General features: G+C 50.0%; 1 protein-coding gene across 2 annotated transcripts in view; it reads right to left on the bottom strand.

Annotated features, from left to right (window-relative positions):
• Positions 1–20,661, bottom strand: part of Ramp1 (receptor activity modifying protein 1) — a 43,188-nt gene that overhangs the window by 13,314 nt on the left and 9,213 nt on the right. For both annotated transcript variants that reach the window (XM_051190783.1, XM_051190782.1), the window contains exon 2: positions 14,541–14,679. In XM_051190783.1, coding sequence (XP_051046740.1) covers positions 14,541–14,665 — 125 coding nt within the window. In that variant the 5' untranslated portion in view covers positions 14,666–14,679. The remainder of the gene's footprint in view (positions 1–14,540; positions 14,680–20,661) is intronic.

Genomic DNA, 20,661 nt, shown 5'->3' with positions numbered 1-20,661 from the left:
GAGAGCCACCCCACACAGGGTGATGGCCACATTGCACCTGACATCTCAGTTCCTGCAAATGTTGCTCTTCACCCTTCGAACACGCCAGGGACAATGGGGAGCTCCTGTCTCCACCGAAAGGGAGACACTGAAAGCTGCCAGCTTCTGGGGAAGTTCCGTTACTCAAAACCTGGAGGTAAGCCCGGGTCACAGGATAGCTGCCACGTACCAAGATCCACACAGAGCCCCAGACCCACTTGGTTTGGGGGGCGTACTCCCACCCGGGGCCAGCTGGGGAGGGGGACTCCTCAGGTGCTTGTGTTATTTATTTGCTACATTAATTGATTCAGTATCCACAGGAGTCCCCTGTGCTGGTACCAGGCTCTGTTTGTCCCTCTTGCCCGGCCATGTCTCCAGGGAAGTTGTGTGTTAAAATGCTGCCATTCCTTGGGTCCTGGAGTCATGAAGACCGGGCAGAACCCCCATGTGTCAATGCTCCAGGTGGCCACCCCTTGTTCCACCACAGCAGCAATTAATTGTCCTCAGGTCTGGGGTGAGGCAAAGGTCAGCTCGTAGCACTATAGTGTCAACTGACAGCCATTGCAACATCCAACCAGGAAACTGCTAAAAAGTGAAAGGCCAGAAATAAAACCAGAGAGAAGGTGCAGCCGTTAGCAGTAAAAAGAACCCTGAAAAGAACCAAGAGGTGGCAGTAGGCACTGGCTTTGCAGAACCCTAGGCTGACAGTGTGAGGGAAATGTTCATCCTTCAAGGACCAGGGCTAGGAGCTACGACACCGGCTGATGTCCCAATAATGGAGGAAGCCACCAACATCGAAAGGACTTCCAGGCGCATATCAGTCAATCAGCCAGGCAATCAACTGTAATTGCTCCTCTTTCTCTGCTAATGTAGACAAAGGAGCCCGGTGAGAGGAACTTCAGAGAACTTGCAGGCTTGTCACCCAGCCAAGCTGTACTCACACACGGAGGCAGCAGGAGGCACCTTAGGCAATCTGAAGCCTGTGAATGTCTTAAACACACAGCTTATTTGTGGGAGCACTTCACACAATCACCGGAACTTAAACGGTCTGTGTGAGAGGGGATGATGGCGTTAAAAAAATAATAAGACATGTGGAAATTAACAACCCATCTGCAAGTCGAACAAAAGGCAGAAGAGAGCCGGGGAGGGGGGGGGGTGCCAGGATGAAATGCCAACTCAGCGGTGTGACTGTCAAAGTGAGACACACTGAAAAAGTCAAACCAGACAGAGCACCCAGAGGGAGGGGCGGGTCTGAGAACACATAACTGCAGAGGGGAAAGAGAGAGCAGGGAAAAGATAGCGGTGGAGGAAGAGGGAGGGAGGGAGGGAAGGAAGAAGGGAGGGAGGGGTGGCGGAAATCAGAAATTGCTGCTCTTTCATGGAGAGGGACCCAACTTGTGTGGATTGACATGTGAGAAAATAAACACAAGCATATGACTATATATCTTTCACACATCATGGCTGGTTGGGTGAAAAAGAGCTTGCCAATACTACAGTCTCACTTAAAAAGAGAAAACACATCATGTCTCGACAATGGAGGGGCATGGAAAGAGGGGGGAAACTAATAAGACAGAAAGCAGAGTACCAGAGAGAACAAAGAACACACACTCCATGCCAGTGCCTTTGGAAGGAGGCTTGTTCACGTGGAAATAAGATGGGGCAATAGCACTGTGCAGGAGAGATCCTGCCAACAGGAACACAGAGGAAGATCAAAGAGTGAGCCGCCCGCAAGCAGCTGAAATGCGGGGATGTTTCTAGCAATAGGAGACCAAGCATCATCCCCAGCTAAACGATCCTGTGATAAGGACAGCTAAGAGGCAGCCTTGACAGCACCAGTGGCATGCCCAGAACACAGCAGAATACATACTGCAGATGACCGACAGAAAAATAACACAGAGAATAATAATGATTATTAAAAAAGAGTGCTAGAATGAAGACTCCAATACCCATTATCCAGTGCAGAAAAAGGAGCTGCGGCCCACAGGGGTCAACACTCACACTTGTTCTGGGGATTAAGAGAAGAAAGCAGACTTCACAGTGTTTCTTGGGTTCACAGAAAATCTTCAGGTAGGAGGCTACAGAGAACCTCAAACCACAAACGTTCACCTGCTCTGTCTCCTCCTTCCACAATCAAGAGATGTGGAAGTCACATCCCAGCATAAGGCAGGCCCTGGGTCCAGTGGAGAGGATTGGACAGGAGAGCATAAAAACCTGAGCCTATGAGGATTAAGATACATTTGCCACCAGGCAGTAGGCGGCACTCTGGAGGCTGAGGCTCTAGCCTGGTCTACAGATGGAGTTCCAGGACAGCCAGGGCTGTTACACAAAGAATCCAGAACCAAAACCAAAGCCAAAGAACAACAACAACAAAAAGATGCATTTGCCTAAGGAAAGTCAGGAAGACAATAAACAAAGCACAGACAAGAAGACAGCATAGAGAAAATGTGACAAACCACAACATATTAACATCCACAGAAAAGAGGCCAGGGCTATAGTCTTTTCACACTCTTTCCAAACACCCCACCCCAAAGCAGCCAATCAATCACAAAAAAAAAAAAAAAAAAAAAAAAAAAAAAAAAAAAAAGAAGAAGAAGGAAAAAAAAAGAAAGAAAAACATCACAGCTTTAAATGCCTTTACTAGTATTTAAATGTAAGAAAATATAAACTTGGGGTAGGGTGGGGGGTGACTAAATCTTAGGAAAAAAGCAACAAAACAAAACATCATCTTTTTAAATCATCTGTGCGATTGATATGTACCTGATCATGTGTTTATACATACATGTCTGCACAGCGTGGAGGTCACAAGCAGACACCCGTATCTTCCTCACTTGGGCTCTACCTTAATTTTTTTTCTTTCATTTTGGTTTTTAGAGACAGGGTTTCTCTGTAGCTTTGGAACCTGTCCTGGAACTCACTCTGTAGATCAGGCTGGCCTCGAACTCACAAAGATCCGGCTGCCTGTGTCTTCCGAGTGCTGGGATTAAAGGCATGCTCCACCAACGCCTGGCTCTCTCTTAATTTTTGAGACAGGGTCATTCACTGAAACTGAAGCTGGAGACTTCAGTTAAAGTGGTGGACCAGTGAGTGTTGGCATCCTCCTGCCTCAGATTCCTCCAGCACCGGGGTTACAGGCACACGTGGCCACACCCAGGTCTTACGTGGGTGATCTGAATTCAGATCATTCCTCATGCTTGTGCAAAAACACTTCATCCCTATAAAAGTTAAAGTAAAAAGCACAATTTAATGACGCCCCTCTCTGATCACAGCCTGCCTTTTACACTATCCCATTCAGCGATGAAGGAATGGGTCTCCTCATTTCTTTCTTCTTTTTTAGTTTGATTTACTTATATTTTATGTATGAGTGCTCTGCATATACACCTGCATGCCAGAGAGGGCATCATACCCTATTAGAGATGGTTGTGAGCTACCATGTGGTTGCTGGGAATTGAACTCACGACCTCTGGAAGAGCAGCCAGTGCTCTTAACCTCTGAGCCATCTCTCCAGCCCCCTCATCATTTCTTTATAAAAACATTTTTAATTAAAATACTTTTATGTGTATGGGTGGTTTGCCTGTGCATATGTATGTGTACCATGGGCAGGTCTGGTGGGAGTGGAGGTCAGCAGAAGGCATTGGGTCCCCGGAAGTGGAGTTATTGATGGTGATGAGCTGCCGTGTGGGTGCTGGCAACCAAACTCAGGACTTGCAGAAGAGCAGCCAGTGCTCTTAACTACTAGGCTGCCTTTCCAGCCCCATCCAGTCCCACCCTCATTTCCTTATGATGAAGGAAGTGACAGTTAAGCAAAGAAAGAAACAGCTAGGTAAAATAAGGGCGGAGGCCTGAGAACGTAGATTAAACATCCCAAGGACTGCTGTGTGTCTTGGTAGAGTGAGTCTGAAGAAGCTGGACTGAGTCAACATGGATGAAATAAAAATGTCAAAACAAACAGCCAAGAAGAAGCAGAGCGCGGAACAGAACGGGAGACTTGAGGGTTTGGTGATGGCCACCTGCAAGCTTTCACACATTCTCCCAAGTTCTTCCCCACCGGCAGCCATGTGGGCAAACAAGCTCTTGCTCCTGAAGGAGATAGTGAGAAACCCAGGCATTGCCAATGAAGCACACGCTGGCATCCCACTTCAAGAGGGGAGGGGACTGGAGGGCAGGCAAGATGGCTCAGTGGATAAAGTGTTTAAGTCCCCAAAGTCCCTTAAGGGGAAAGAGAGCTGCCGCTGCCGCCACAATGGGGGCCTCACAGAGGGGTGATAAGGTTCCTTCCGGTGTCTCCCCGAGACAGGCCCACCAACTGAGCATGGGAGGGGAGATCTGGGGAGATTCTGAGTTCTGGCCTGAGGATGGCTGGGTGAAGGAGGCATGTGGAAGGGACACTGGCTATCACTCCACGCACCCAGCCAACCCCAAAAGCACGCGGCATGGGGAGCATGCACTCACCTTGCCCACATGGGAGCCTCAGAAGGCATCCAGGAAGGAGGCTCACTGTCCAGTGTGAGCACCTGGCTGTTTCGGTCTGCACAGCCTGGATGGCTCTGGAGCATTCTGGCTGGGAGCCAGGAAACAATGTGTCCACAGGGAGATGCTGGCAAGTTACATCAGTGGATACATTCCACCTGCTTGCCTTCTGGGGGGGGGGGGAGGGGGGCTGCTTAGTGGTGTCCAAAGCCTCAACTTTTTACTTTTGGACAAGGAGTCTGGCTGCACCCTCCATCAGGGCTTTGAAAACAAGGCTCAGAGGGCTTGGTGCTACAGCCCACAGTCATGGCCACCACGCCTAGGGAGGTATTCCCTTTCTGTGCCACTCAGTCCTTTTTCCCAGATGCCCAGAAATTGGGACAAAGGAGAGCCAAGGGTGGTGCGGTGGCACTGGGCATAAAGGAGTGGCTGCCAGCAGCCCCTCTCTGGGAGTTGAGGAAGGAAATGGGGTTGCCCGCTCTGTCCTCCCAGCCCAGCAGGCTGGTCCACAGACTCGGGGATCTTCGCTGGAACTCAGTGAGGTGATCTCAACTGAAATGCTGTTGCAGCCCAGAAAGGCTTCGTGTCACTCTCAAAATAAAGATAATTCCTTTAGCGTGGAGTACGGGCAGAGGTGTAGCTGGCCGCAGGGTAAAAGCACGGACCTGTGTGGGGTGGACCTGTAATGGCTGACCTCAGCTTGGATTGTGGTCTCCTGCAACTCCTTGTCTATACCTACTGTCTGCTGAGTGGGTCTAGTGCGTGGTGTTCCTTCGATGCCTCCGTTGTGACCCTGGACCCCAGTGCAGAAAGCCCCTGGCTGTGCCTTCCTTCTTCCTCCAGCAATCCCCATCCCTAAAGTGTAGTTCTGTTGTTCAGACCTGGATCTAGAGCACAGGCCCGGGTGGGCAGGGTACTGGTGTTTTATGCCGTGTAACACATCACTAGCTATTTCTACAGCTCCAACTACTTGCCACCTTTGAGGCAGAAAAGGTTTTTTTTTTTTTTTTTTTTTCCCCCCTCTACCTTTACTCTGCCAAAGGGAAACACAGAGCCTGAAAGACAGTATAGTGATGGGCAGGGAGTAGCCTTGGTCTAGGCTGTGCCTACTTTAGATCCTGCAACACCTGACTTCCTAGGGTAGCCATCCATATAGGTCCTGCTAAGCCAGGAAGCCCTTCTATGCCAGCCCCAATTTCCCACCGTCACACATAAGGTCACCAGGCTTAGTACAAATGTGACCTCAGGACTCAATGGCACATCCCAAGTTCCTGGGTGGGTGTCTCTGTGGGTACATCTCCATGGTAACTGATGTAGTTGGTCCCAGAGTGGCAGGGTGGGAGGGATGCAGGCCAGGGGGCAGCCTCCTGTGCTAGGCTTCTGGCACAGGACTGCCCTGTGGAGTAGGCAGGTAGAACAGGAGCCTGGAGAAGCTCACATGCCTGCCTGCTGCTCAACAGCCACATCAGAGCCTTTGGAGGCTAAGAAGAAGCCTCCCTCTTGGTTCCTGATGAAATTCAAAACATAGGCAATTCCTCCAGACTGCTGGGGGCTGCGAGTTTCCTGCCTCAACCCTTGCCCTGAACATACAAAGGAGGCTGTGTGCTCCAGCATAGCAGGGCAGGCAGCAGGCCCAAGCAGGACACATGGGTCATCACACCCTGCCTAAAACAGTGATCTGGATATGTAGGTGTTTCCTACTCAGACATTTGCCCTTCTGTTGACCCATAGCATGACCAAGCCTACTCCTGGGGACCCTGGTAGCCCTCCCCATAACTCCACAGCTTCTAGGCCAGCTGGAGGGTCTTCATGACTAAGACTGGGGTCAGGGAGTCAGAGCCAGAGCCCTGGGGACAGGCTTGGGTCCTCAGCTTCACAGACTCTGACAGGTCCTTGGAGAACTGGGCCTCTGGAACCCAGACAGTGTAAGATACTATGACTGGGAGCAGCTAGGGCCTGCATTTACAAACTCCAATGGCACAAACCCTAATGGCTCACACAGAGAGCAGGCGCCTTGCCTGACATGAAGGTACAACAGTGGCTCTGGGGTGCCGCTGAGTTCTGGTGAGTAGGCCTGGCAGGTGGCGGCGACTCTGCCTAGATTACTATCTGTCTGTCTTTAACATCTTTCTTTCACCTAAGGCGACAACCCACAGCCCGACGCTGTTCAGGAAGGAAGGAGCGGTGGTACTTCCCCTCTTAAGCGACTGTGCTGCTTAGCTTTTTTGTCAGCCTCACACAAACTAGGTCATTTGGGAAGACAGAGCCACAACTGAGAAAATGCTTCCACCAGATTGGCCTGTGGCAAGCCTGTGGGGGACTTCCCTTGACTAATGACTGGCGTGGGGCTCAGTTGTCAACCCCGGCCGGTGGTGCTGAGTGGTATGAGAAAGCCATGAGAGCAAGCCACTCCCCGGGGGCCCGCTTCAGGTCCTGTGTCCAGGTTCCTTCCTTGCTTGAGTTGCTGCCTTAACTTTCCTGAAGGATGGACTATAAACTACGCTGACATAGCCCTTTCCTCTCCGAGCTGCGGTTGGCCATGCTCTTGATTATGGCAATAGAAAGAAAAACAACACCAGCCGAGTATTTCTCATGAGGTGAGAAACCAGCAAATTTCTTCGAAAAATTGAAGACAGAAATACCACACAGTCCAGCAATTCTATCTCTGGTTTGTCTAGAAATGATGTTCTGTTGAACAGATGCCTGCGCTCACACAGTTTCTGAGGCTGAGAACTAGAACCTAAGTGTCCAGCACTGGACAGATGAGTAAATACAATGTGATACAAACACATGACTGGATACTATTTCAGCAATTAGGAAGAACTAAGTGTGGCCATTTTGACAGTGATGGAAATGAATCCTTAAGTGAGGTCAGCCAGGCACAGAAGACAAACACATGATCTCACTCGCATATAGGATCTCACACACTGGCCACACGACAGATGAGAATAAGGGGCTCATGATCAAATGGTGGGCAGACAGAGCAGGGAGGAATGGGGGGAAACTGGAGGTAAGTAACAGATAGGCCTGTGGTTGTACCGTGGTACACCTAGAGAGAGCAGTAACTGTTGTGATGTCCGAAGAGAGGGAGGAATGAACTCGGTGGTGGTGGTACACACGCTTAATCCCAGCATTCAGGAGGCGGAGGCAGGTGGATTTCTGAGTTTGAGGCCAGCCTAGTCTACCGAGAGAGTGTGTTCCAGGATAGCCAAGGCTACACAGAGAAACCTTGTCCTGGAAAACTGAGAGAGAGAGAAAGAGAGAGAGAGAATTGTAAGGATAAATGCTTGAGACAGATGTTTAATCCAACTTAAACATTACAAAAAGTGCATGTGTATCAAACCTTACAAGGTGCCCACCTGGCACGTACAATCTCTGTTTTTATGTATCAGTTTAAAAAAAAAATAGGGTAGGGCTGACAAGATGGCTCAGTGGGTAAAGGCACACGCCAAGCCTGATAGCCCGAGTTTAATTGCTGGGACTTCAGCAAGTTGTCCTCTGACCTCTACATGTGTGTCATGGCAAAGATGTCCCCACACACTATGGGTACATAATAATAATAATGATAAATACAATTTTAAGAATGGGTTAAAAGCAGCAAAGCACCAACTTTCTAGCTGGATCTGGCATGTTCCAGATCCTTCTGCTGTTTTGACTCCTCTCTCTCCCAACACCTGCAGCAAGGTCTGTCTGGTGGTGAGTCTCCCACGATACTTTTCCCATGTTCTTTCTGCCTTCCCCAGTTGGATTAGATTCCCAGTTAATATGCTAGATGACATTATGTTCCCATTAGTAGACCAGGATTGTGGTTTAATGAGATAACCCAGTAATGACGCTCTCAGCCCAGCACACAATGAGGCCTGGCCCGAGTTCACATGCTTTACAGGTACTGGGTGATGCTGACCCTGCGATGCCCTGTGCGGCTGGTCCTGAAATGCCCTGTGCTGCTGCCCAGGACTCAGATGAATCCCGAACTGCTCTACCAACAGGCATCCTGACAGTTCCACCCAGGAAGTAACGGATGAAAAACAGGGCAGTGGGGTGGGGGGTCACAGTCAAAGTGGAGGCTGCTGTTGAGTCCTGGGCTGATGTGAGAAGCTCAAGTAACTTTAATTGTTACACACCTTTCCAGGTATGTGTTCCCAGCACTCAAGGCAGAGCTGAGACGATCACCACAAGTTCAAGGCCAGCCAGGCCTATGTAGCATGGATGTAGCTGCAGCCAGCAGAACTATATAAGCTCAAAGAACAGGCAGTGTAAGGAAGGGCTTTCTAGCCTCGATTTGAACTCAGCCATGAGGAACAGTGACAAACTCGACTAAGTTAAAAAAAAAAAATGCATGTTGCTGTTAAGCATTCCTTTAATCCCAACAGCACTCAGAAGGCAGAGGCAGGTAGATCTCTGTGAGTTTGAAGCCAGCCTGGTCTGCAGAGCGAGTTCCAGGACAGCTAGGGCTACAAAGAGAAACCCTGTCTTGAAACACACAGGAAGGAAACAGGAGAGGGCAATGAGGGTGGAGGGAAGGAGGGAGCTCTTACTTCACCCAGTGTGTTCACATGGCCAAGCCTAGCACCCATTTAGTAAAACCAATCACCAGTCTGGATGCTGTTGAGGGAATCTGGGGAGTATGCCTAGCATCCACAATCCAGTGAGTAATCCTGGTGATGTGTGGGACCAGGATGCAATTCAACTCTGAGGCTTACAGTCCATGTAACTGCAAGCCCTATTGTAAGACATTCTCAGCCTGTTGCCTGCCCAGTGGATTCTGTCAAACCGCAACGGTGTAGGCCAATTCTTTCATGTGTATGTGTGTATGCATGTGTGTTTGTGTATGTGAGTGTGTGTTTGTGTGTGTGTGTGCTTATGTGTGTGTATTTGTGTGTATGTGAGTGTGTGCGGAGTGTGTTTGTGTGTGTATGCGTGTATGCCATGTATATATGGGTATCCAAGGAGGCCAGAAAAGGTCAGATCCCCTGGAGCTGGGATTACAGGCAGTCATAAGCTTCCCGGTGTGGATGTGGTGAACCTGACTTGGACCCTCTAGAAGAGCAACAAGTGCTCTTAACCACTGAGCCATGTCTCCAGCCCTCCGATTCTTGGTTTTGAAATTGTTATTATTTTTGTTCCCGTGTCTGCGTGTACGCGAACCCAGAGGCCTGAGCAGACAGCTGTCTTCCTCTCTTGCTGTCCCACTAGCTCCTTCGAAGCAAGGCTTCTCACTGAGCCTGGGTTTCTTTCTGTTTCTTCCACCAGCTCAGCCAGCAGCCAGGAAGTCCTAGCAATCCCCCTGGCTCTGTTCCCTCTAGTGCTTGGATTACAAGTATGTGCAGCCATGTGTGGCTTTTCCAGGGAGGCCCCGGAGATCCCAAAATCAGGTGCTTACGCTGGCACAGCAAGGGCTCCTACCCACTGAGCATCTCCCGAACCCCATAAGCCAGTTCTTAAAGTCTCTACAAAGAGGAGCTAACCATGTTTCCTTGCAAGCCTGTGCAGTTACACTGGTTCCTTCTAATCCCGTGTCTGCATGTGTACACAAATGTATGCGTGTGCACAGTATGGGGCTGTCTATGTGGGAGCTCTAATATGCATATCTGGGTTCCTAAATGTCACACCCTGATAGAAGTAATGAAGGGTCCTTGGAGACATGGCTGATTCCTAGCCTGGGCCTTAAAAGATAAATCTGGGAAGGCAAGGAAGTGCTCAGACAAGGACCAACATTAGCAAAGAGCAAAAGCCAGTTTGAAAGTCCTGCAGTCCAAGAGCCTGCATCAATTTAGGGGGGCCTGGATTAACCCTGCCCACCTGAGTGATCCAAAATGATCTCTGCACATTGTAGATATCTGGCTCCTGTCTTCAGTTCCACCTGCAATGTAACTTCCCTCACCGTGGAACCTAACAGGCTCACAGGTTCCAGAGATGAGGGCAGGAACACGATTGGGGCTATCATTGTAAATCACAGACCTGGAGCTTGCAGGCCTGAGATGATCTATTGAGATACGGCTGTGACGTGAATTCTCCCAGCTGCACAACGCCGAGGTTCTGACCGTGGTCGCTTCTCCTTGGCCAGGTGCTAATCATTCCTATTCCTATTTCACATCTATAGCCCATGGCCCCTGCTTCTTCAGAACATCCTTGTGCCACCACACCCAAGTCTCTGTCATCTCTACCTGGCTTCCCCTCGCTGTCAGTCTGCATGTACGAGCAATCACTGATGGATGTGGCGTAGGCAGTGAGTGCTTTTCCTCAGGGCACTACTGTGTCTTCCCTGGATCATAATAAATGCAACTTTCATTTAAATACAAACTGCTCAGCTGGGGCAGAAAGCCAATTAGTCCAAAGAACAGGCTGTTCTGATTTTAACAACCTGTCCCTTCTCCTTTCCCAACTCCTGATTCATTCCTCAGTTTAGAAGAGGAGGCCAGATGTCTCCAAGCAGCCCAGAAAGGGCACAGGAATAAGATGATGGAAAAAGGCCCATCCTCCCTGTGAGGTTTACCTGGGAGTCTCTCGACACCTGAGTCTATAGGGATGTAGGTCCTGCGCTAAAGGGCCTAAGCTTATAGCCCATCTGAGCTGGGGACAACTCTCCATCCTGGGCTTGGACAGAGGAGATGGAGCACTGGTGCATAATTCAAACCTTAGTTTTGCACCATATTTGCAGACATCTTGTGCTACGATGATTGGTTTTAACCATCAACTTGACACAATCTAGAACCACCAGGGAGCAGAGTCTTAACTGGGGCATGGACCAGAATAGGTTGGCCTGTCATGGAGAATTTCTGGATTGTTAATTGACGTGATAAGACTCATCCCACTGTGGGAGGAACCATTCTGTAGGCAGGGGACCCTGAATTGTCTAAGAACAGGAAACTGAGTCAAGCACAAGTAAGCAAGTGAGCAAGAGAGCATGCGTGCGTTCTTTTCTCTCTGCTCTGACTGTGAACGTGATGTGAGCAGGCTGTAAAGTCCCTGCCTTGACTTTTTACAGTGATCACTGTGTCCTGGAACTGTGAGACAAATAAGCCCCTTCCTCCCCTAAGTTGCTTTCCGTCAGGTTATTTTATCATAGCAACAACATAGAACTAACTTTCCCATTTTCGGCTCTCTAGGTAGAGACTGTCTTCAAGTGTGCATGGACCACAGACCCTGCTGGGGCAAAGGATCTCACAGGGAAGGAGGCAAAGCCTCTGTCTCCAGAGAGCAGGGAAAGACAAGGTCACTGCCCTCACTTAGTAAGAGGAGCCTCTGCAGGTCAGGGAGGGCTCGAGGGGGGAGATAGCCTGAACCCAGGCTCAGGAGGGAAAGTGGGTCCCACCCCCTGAACCTGTGCTCTGCACCCCATGCTGTCTAGCCTCCCTCCAGAAGGGAGGCTCTGGAGCTCACACCAGGGGCTTATCATCCCACGGGACATGCCTGGCCTTCAGCGGGAGCCCAGTTGAGCCTGTGCCTCTGAAGACATCATCAAGCATGCTCTTTGCGTATGATACTGGCTCCCCCTTTGCCCTGGATATCTTCCCGAGGGAAACTTCCCGTCCCACTGCTCTTCCTGTCCGTGGGTCCCCCAGGACTCCCTCTCTTTTCTCTCGGGCACTGGAAGAAAGGGCATCGAGACTGCACATCTACTGCGTACTGTGCTTGGTGATGGAGAAAACCCTGTTCTGTGGAATGGCCTCAGCCAGCTACAGACTCTTCTCAGACACCAGGCAGCCTGTCACAGCTGGGTCACAGTTCATCCATCACGAATCCCTTCCTTGTGCTATGAGAGGAAAGTCTAGGCAGACCTCTGGGTTTCACTAGCTTGTAGCTGACGAGATTACATGGTTTGGAGGCCACAGAACTGGGTTCCCGTGAGCTCAGCTGCAGACAGCAATTCTGCCGTGTGGTGGTAACTGCTGCCCAGATAGCTTCCCAGGGAACTGAGGGGTTTCTGCTGACAACACTGACTTCCCATGACCTGTAGATGTCAAGGGTCTAGATCTGGGAAGGAGACTTGGTGTCTCTGCCTTCATATTGCATGTCTCCTTTGCCGCCTCAAGCGCTAGGTAAAACTCCACTTAGCTCCGTATGCGGACGATATATGGATCATTTGAACAGTGTTTTGCTCAGGTGGTACAGTGTGAACTTGACCCAGATTTTCCTTTTGAGGCTAAAGACAAGAAACTAGGAAAGAAGGAAGAGGAGGAGGAAGAGGAAGGAGGAGGAAGAGAAGGAGGAGGAAGAGAAGGAGGAGGAAGAGGAAGGAGGAGGAAGAGGAAGGAGGAGGAAGAGGAAGGAGGAGGAAGAGAAGGAGGAGGAAGAGAAGGAGGAGGAAGAGAAGGAGGAGGAAGAGAAGGAGGAGGAAGAGAAGGAGGAGGAAGAGAAGGAGGAGGAAGAGGAAGGAGGAGGAAGAGAAGGAGGAGGAAGAGAAGGAGGAGGAAGAGGAAGGAGGAGGAAGAGGAAGGAGGAGGAAGAGAAGGAGGAGGAAGAGGAAGGAGGAGGAAGGGAAGGAGGAGGAAGAGAAGGAGGAGGAAGAGAAGGAGGAGGAAGAGAAGGAGGAGGAAGAGAAGGAGGAGGAAGAGAAGGAGGAGGAAGAGAAGGAGGAGGAAGAGAAGGAGGAGGAAGAGAAGGAGGAGGAAGAGAAGGAGGAGGAAGAGAAGGAGGAGGAAGAGAAGGAGGAGGAAGAGAAGGAGGAGGAAGAGAAGGAGGAGGAAGAGAAGGAGGAGGAAGAGAAGGAGGAGGAAGAGAAGGAGGAGGAAGAGAAGGAGGAGGAAGAGAAGGAGGAGGAAGAGAAGGAGGAGGAAGAGAAGGAGGAGGAAGAGAAGGAGGAGGAAGAGAAGGAGGAGGAAGAGAAGGAGGAGGAAGAGAAGGAGGAGACTGCTGCAGTGGTGGTGGTGGCGGCAGCAGTAGCAATAGTAATATCTGAGTTTCTAGAAGAGTGTTGCCAATTCCCAGAAAAGACAGTCTCCCTCTCTCTGTCTCTCTCTCTCTCTCTCTCTCTCTCTCTCTCTCTCTCTCTCTCTCTCTCTCGTTGGCATTCCTGCCCTGACTCCCTGCACTGCAGAAGCTGACCTCTTTTTTCTGTTCTATGGCCAGGAGTCAAAGGCTATCTTCATCTCTAATGCTCATCTCTTGAACACTTACTGAGGGTATAGCTTCTAGACCTGGGTTCTGTAATACTCTAATCCCCCAGATGGAGCAGGCAGCACACACACACACACACACACGCACACACACACATGCACACACACGCGCGCACACACACACACATGCACACACACACATGCACACACACGCGCACACACACACACACACACACGCACACGCACGCACACACACGCGCACACACACACGCACACACACCTACACTCACCTACTTACCCACTAGCGCCCCAGGATACTCCAGACCCTACACAATGAAACAAAGCCAAGAAAATGCACCATGGACACATCAAGCTTTGATCCTTGCTCTTGCTGGTGGAAAGGCCTTGCCTGGGAGAACCTCCAAGCCTACTGCAGGGTGACTGGGGCCTGAGAGATGGTGAGCAAACACTGTGGTCAGAATTAGGGCCTTTGAGACGGAAATCTGAGTTTGACAGGGGAGAGGTTCAGTGGATGCCCCCCTTGGTGGGGCTATGGGCCACCCCTGCAGTGACAGCCTACCCTTGCAGTTCTGAACCCTGACCAGAGTGGGCTGGGCAGGGAGATGGGGAGGACAGCCCTGGCTTGACAACAGGATGGAAGGAGCCAGCAGGGAGGTTCCCAGGATGCCTGGCTTCTGTTCACAAGACAGTCACTATGGGTTCTGCCACTGAATGGGGCGCAACTGCCTCCACTTGGTTGTTTTGGGCATCTAATGTGAACCCTCCATCTCGTGCTCCCCTGGTACCCATGGCTACCTGGACAGCCATTGAGGAACCAGCTCCTCCCACACTCATGCTCATGTCCACCTCATGGTACTCCGTTTGCCCTCAACCCTGTATTCTTAGACTCTGGTTTTTCCCCAGGTCATGGCATGATGCCCCAATATGAAGGAGAGGGCATGCCTCCCAGGCCCCTCCCCTCCCAACAGGACTCACCCTATGGTCTTCCCCCAGTCACACCACAGAGTCTTCCCGATGGCTTCCATGTCCTCCTTGAAGTGGGAGAAGCACAGCTCTTGGATGAGAGTACCATAGTCAGGGTCCCCGCAGGCAGTGACCATGAAGACATGGTGAGCTGCAAAAGACCATCCGGGGGGTTACCTACTGCATCTCCTTCCTGGTAGGCAGCCTCTCCCATTGCTTCCCCACCCATCACCAGCCCAGCCCAGGGGCCACGAGCATCAGAGATGTGGGTCTGTGTGATCAGGAGACAACATCCATACTTGTTATGTTGTGATAAAATATCCCGACAAAAGCAACTCAGGGAGGAAGGAAGTTAGCACATCGCATCCATGGGCAAGAGCTCTGCTCAGCTTCCCCACGTTTACATAGTTCAGGACCCTCTGCCTAGGGAATGGTGGATGAGTCATCCTGCATCAATTAACTTTATTAAGACAGCTACACACAGACATGCCTGTGGTCAACCCAATGTAGAAGGTAATTTCTGTGTTGTGTCAGATTGATAAGTTAAACTAATACCATTGTGCCCAAGGCTCCTAATGGACTCTTTCTTTAGTCACTGTGTGTGTTTGTGAAGGCCCCACCCGCTGACAATGGGACCCACCAGGCCCTTGGATGCACTTGCTGCTGCTGCTGCTGGCCTCCATTTTCTCCAAGCTTACCCTGGGCATTGGCGCCAGACATTGGCCTCATGCTGTTTCGTCCCCCAGTGTGTTTCTCCTAACACCTGTCTAGCTATGGAAACCTAGGCAGCAGGCATAGATTGCTGGACTGAACTCAGGCCTGCCTCCAAGTGGAAGGGCTGCCTCAGTCAGGCAGTGCCCCAAACATGAAGGGAGGAGCCATTGCTGCCCCAGGGGCGGGGGGGGGGGCTTCAGAAGAGGGTCCTGGCCCACTTTGTTAATTTGGCACCTGGAGCTGCGACACACTCCCCAGTCCCTGGGCATACTCTTTGTGCCTGGGTGTTTGGCAACCATAAACCAAGCTGCCAAACTGCAATGTGAACTGTGCCTTTCCTCTTTAGTCTGATGAAAATACAAGATCAAAAATGATCCCCCAAGCTCCATGTTGCACAAACTCAAAGGTGACCTATTTCAATACCAGTTGTGGTAGACGAGAGCTAGAGGAGAAGGCATCTTCCCTTGGCTGCTCCCCTCACCTCTGCAAGGTCTCTTTGGATGGACAGTCCATTCTCAGCCTCTTTGAAGGAAGCTGGGAGTGCAGTCATCAAATCCTTTGCTCAGAGTCTGGCTGCTAGCCTGCTAGTCTTCCCTCTCCCAGCTCATGCTTGGGCATCTTCTCCCAATAGGGTCCAACTCCATTCACCAGTCTGGCCATTTCCTATCCCTGGCAGGGGCTCAGAGGGATCCAGGACTGCATAGGGCTCTGTGGGATCCTTGTTGGTCCCCACCACAGAAATGTGGGATGGGAGAAAGCCTTATCTCATTAGCTTCCAATCTCAGGAGGACATCAAGGTTTTCCTCACTGCTCTGCCCCCCCCCCGCCACCCAGAGCCCAGGGATGCTCAGAAGGCAGCAAGACCCCATCTCCACTCCTCAGCAAGTCTCCATGCCCACGTGAACTCATGCAGAAGCTCGGTGTGCGTATTCCCAGGCCATATGGGCACAGTGAGTCCACCTGGGGACTTCGAGTCAGCTGTGCACACTTGGGGACTATGACAGTATCAAGGGAGACTGGAGAAGGGGTAACCTGTCACCCCTGTCCCTCAGGATCTCCCGTGGAAGCCTTCCTGTGGTAGACAGGGAGCAGCAGGTACATAGCGAGCTCCTGAGACTGGATGCGATCCGTAGTCTCTTATGAGTGTCAAGAGTCCTCTCTCCATCTGTCCCCTATACTTTATGGCTCCTGGCACCCGGACTTGGCCTGGGCCTCATCTGACCTCTCCTCCCATGAACTCTATGCTCCAAGCTGTCCTCCTTCAGCTGCCCAAAGCCTGAAGAAGCCACCCCACCCTCCACAGCCACAACCACATCCTGGGTGCTTATGGTGAGGGGGCAAAGACTCCTTTCTCTGAAGTACTTTTGCCATGTCTCACCTCCCGCTCATTTCTGACTCACACACAGGTTGTCCTCCCCGGCACTCAGCGGGTGGCACATTCATTTTCATCAAACGCCTGAGATACCCACACTTGGCTGTCAAGGAACACTGCCACGGATGGAAACCAGGGCCATGAGGGCATCCCTGGCAGCAGAGGGGCAAGAGCGCCTGTGGTCTTCCTTCCTGTTCTGGAACAGTCCATTTTAGGCCAGAGAAGCGGATGCCTCAGGAAAGGTTCTGGGTGACATCTGTTAGAACCCAACGTGCACTGATGTCAGCACAGAGGAGATCTGCTTCAGAGACCTGGTGTTTCCAAGGCTCCTGCGAAGGGGCCGGAGAATCAGGAGATACACACAGAGCCAGTTCCCTGGAGAGCCTGCGCTGTCTCCTGTGGGAAAAAGGCGCTAAGAGGGTGGGGACCGGAAGGACCAACTGTGTCCCCTTCACACTCCCCGCTCTATCGCCTTCAAGACCAACATCTCCTGGCTTTTTTAGTGTCACCCTGGTCTGGCTGCAGAGCTGAGCCTACCTGGCCTGGCCCTTGCACCTTCCATTTTCCTCAAGTCACCCCTCCACCTCCTAAAGGGGGCCCTGCAATGCCCAGGACCATCACCCTCTGCTATAGGCATCCTTTGCCGCCTTGGAGAGTGCAGAGCCCACACCCACACTGTGGCCATGGGCGGTTTTGCAGGCAGATCTGGGGAGCATTCATTTTGTAGTCAGAAACAGGGCCTAATCTTTCTTCAAGGATAGGTAACAGTAAATGAGAAAATGCCCCAAGCTTTAAACTCACCTTTTGGAGCCAAAGGACCCATTCTGCATGCTGGCAAATGCTATCTTCTGAAACCCAGACTGAGGCAATATGGCTCCCTCAGCTGCCTGTCAGGACAGGCGCTCCCTTAGGCTGTGCATAACTTAAGAATTCCATACCAAAGCTTGGCTCCTTCTCTCTACTACCGGAAAATGCCCCCAAGTGAGCATAAATAGCATCATACACGGATGGAAGCTACCACAGGTCTGGGACATCAGGAGGAGCGGTGCTGGCCATCATCTTGGAGTACGCTTGCCTCAGAAGCCCTGTGGACTCAGGGCCTCTCAGACAGCAGCAACTCCCAGGGCTAGGATCATCTCTGTCCTCAGAGGTTCTGAGAGTAGGAGCGTCCCAGGAGATGATGGCCGCTGCCATATCACAGTGATGCCCAGCAGTGACCAGGCACCGGGAACAACATTTTCACTCCACTACCCTCAGTGATGATGAGAACGAGGTCGCAGATAACAATCTTCTGCACCGTCTCTGCCCCTAACCAGGTCTTCAGGGCATCTTCCATTTGTGTGGGTGGCTCTGCCAACCCTAAGACTCATCCTACACAGTTCCAGGAGAACAAAGGGTTCTCATCGTTTGACATGTTGGCAATCCAACTTTTTAAAGAGGTCTGTCTGGCATCTTTTCTCAGCAGCCTGAGGGACTGTGTCCAAATTAGACCACCCTCGAGGCCACAAAGCAAGTCTTAACAAATATAACAGAACTGAGACTTCTACTATATTATTAGATAATACTGGAATAAAACCAGAAATAAATAGCAAGATAAACCACAGAATCTACACAACTCCTTAGACTGAACAATACACTTTTGCATACCTGTTGGGCAGACCCACTGGATGCTCACACCTCTAGTGCCAGCACCTGGGAGGCAAAGGCAGGTGGGTTTCTGTGAGACCCAAGCCAACAAGGGCTACATAGTGAGGCCCTATCTCAAAATAAAATAAAACTATAGTTCAATTTCCTTGATAGACATAAAAATGCTCAATAAAATACCTGCATATAGCTGACTTTAATCCCAGTACTTAGGAGGCAGAGGTAGGTGGATCTCTATGAATTCAAGGCCAGGATGGTCTACAAAGCAAGTACTAGGACAGTCAGGGCTGTTACACAGAGAAACTCTGCCTTGAAAAACCAAATCAAACAAACAAAAACCAAAATCCTGCATATAGAATTCAAGAACACACTAAGATTATATTCCATGATCAAGTTAACCCAGGGATAAAAGGTTGGTTCGGCATATGCAAACCAATAAATTGACACAACATAGAAACACACTTAAGGACAGAAATCACCCAATCAGCTCAGTAGATGCAGAAACAACCTTTGAGGAAGTTCAGCATGGCTTCATAAAGAAACTAGGAACAGAAGGAATCGATCTTAACATGATAAAGGCTGTGTACAGCAAAATATAGACAGGGAAGTTGAAGGCATCTCCTCCAATATCAGAATGAGGCAAATATGCCCACTCTTTTTTATTTTGTGTCTATGTGTGTATACACATGCCATGTGAAGATGCATGCAGGCAAAGCATATGCACACCCACACACGCACATACAAGCATGTGCCAATGCATGCATGCATGCATGCATTTGTGCAAAGGTTGTGTATGGAGGTCAGAGGAGAACTTTTAGGGTAATTTCTTTCGAGACACTTTGTGGGATCCGGAGATCAAACACTGTACACAAATGCCTATGAGCAGCGTTCATCTAACTGTTTTTGTTCAATATGAAACTTGATGTCATAGCTAGATCGATAAAAGAGATAAAGATGTAGATAGAAAAGCCTAAGCATCCTTACCTGTGGCAGCCTGACATGATCCTATACTTAAAAGACCATAAGGATTCCCCCAGAAAACTCTTAGATCTTACCTATACTTGTAGCAAAGCACTGGGAAGCAAAATCAACATTAAAAAAAAAAAAGTAGCCTCCCAGTACAACAATAATCAACTTGTGAAAGAAGTCAGGAAAAAAATTCCTATCCTGTGTCAAAAAAACTGAAGGAAGGAATGAAGGGAGGGAGAAAAGGAGGGAGGGGGGAAGAAAAAAGAAACAAAGAAAGAAAGGAAAAGACAGGATGTCCCCTAGAAGTAGTAATGAGAAATAGAAAATATCATAATAAACTCCAAGCACAGAGAATGCTGATGGTGCCTCAGGTCCCACATGGTCCTGCATAGGGACCTCAGAATCCTCACAATTATCCCAGGGATGTGAGCCTGTGATACCTTCATTCTGATGAGGACACGAGAGATAGGAAGTAGCTAGCCAAGGTCACCAGACCCAGGCAAGCAAGTAGACTGTGTCCTCTGGATCCTTGGAGAAGTCAGAATACTGCTGGGAGAGGGAGAATTAGCCTCTCGCAGGACAAACTCCTTTTCTGGTTATCTAATACACAGTGATACTTCAAGACACACATACCACACACACACACACACACACACACACACACACACACACACACACACACCCCAAAGTTAGACTCTGTAGGTTGTATTTACATACGTATATACAGTAAACACACACACAACAAAAATAAGAAAAGAGGCTATGAATTTGGAAGTGGGAGGACATGGGAGGGGTTGGAGGGAGAAAGGGGAAGGGGAAAGTGATATCACTCTATTTTAATTAAAAATGTGTACAAATCTAAAAAAAACTGTAAAAAACTTTTTAAAAGGTTCAAAGAAGAGCTGCCACCACTACCAAGGGATTCCAGAACACCCCAAAGATGGGCAGTGGAATGTTCCAGTAATGTAAGACTTAAAAGCTCAATATGGTCCCTGACAAAGTGTTAATTTCACCTGGATAGTAATGAATGGAGCCTTCAGGAAGGCTGCTGTGACAGCAAAATCAGATGACAGAGACTGCTGGCGAGGACAAGGGGAGAGGGAAAGGAGGCTCTGTGAGCTGTTGGCAAGAGTGTGGGATGGCATGACTGTGGTGCAAAACAGAACAGTGGTTCCTTAAAGAACCGGAGGTAAGATTGCCATGGGATGCAGCACCCCCTGTTCTGAGCGAATATTCCAGAGACCTGAAAGAGGCATTTGCACACCACATGACCAGCGGGAACCAAGAAGCTGACCCACTTTTCCTTGGATGGAGAAATAATCAGGGTGTGGTATGTCTATGCAGTGGGATTCTAGCTGACCTTCCAGAGGAAGGAAGACTTGACTCAAGGATGAACCCTGAGAACGTATGCTGAAGGAGAAATTCCACAATTTG

Source organism: Phodopus roborovskii, unplaced genomic scaffold (genome assembly GCF_943737965.1).
Source record: "Phodopus roborovskii unplaced genomic scaffold, PHOROB, whole genome shotgun sequence".
Lineage (NCBI taxonomy): Eukaryota > Metazoa > Chordata > Mammalia > Rodentia > Cricetidae > Phodopus > Phodopus roborovskii.
This window is presented reverse-complemented; position numbering and strand designations above follow the sequence as displayed.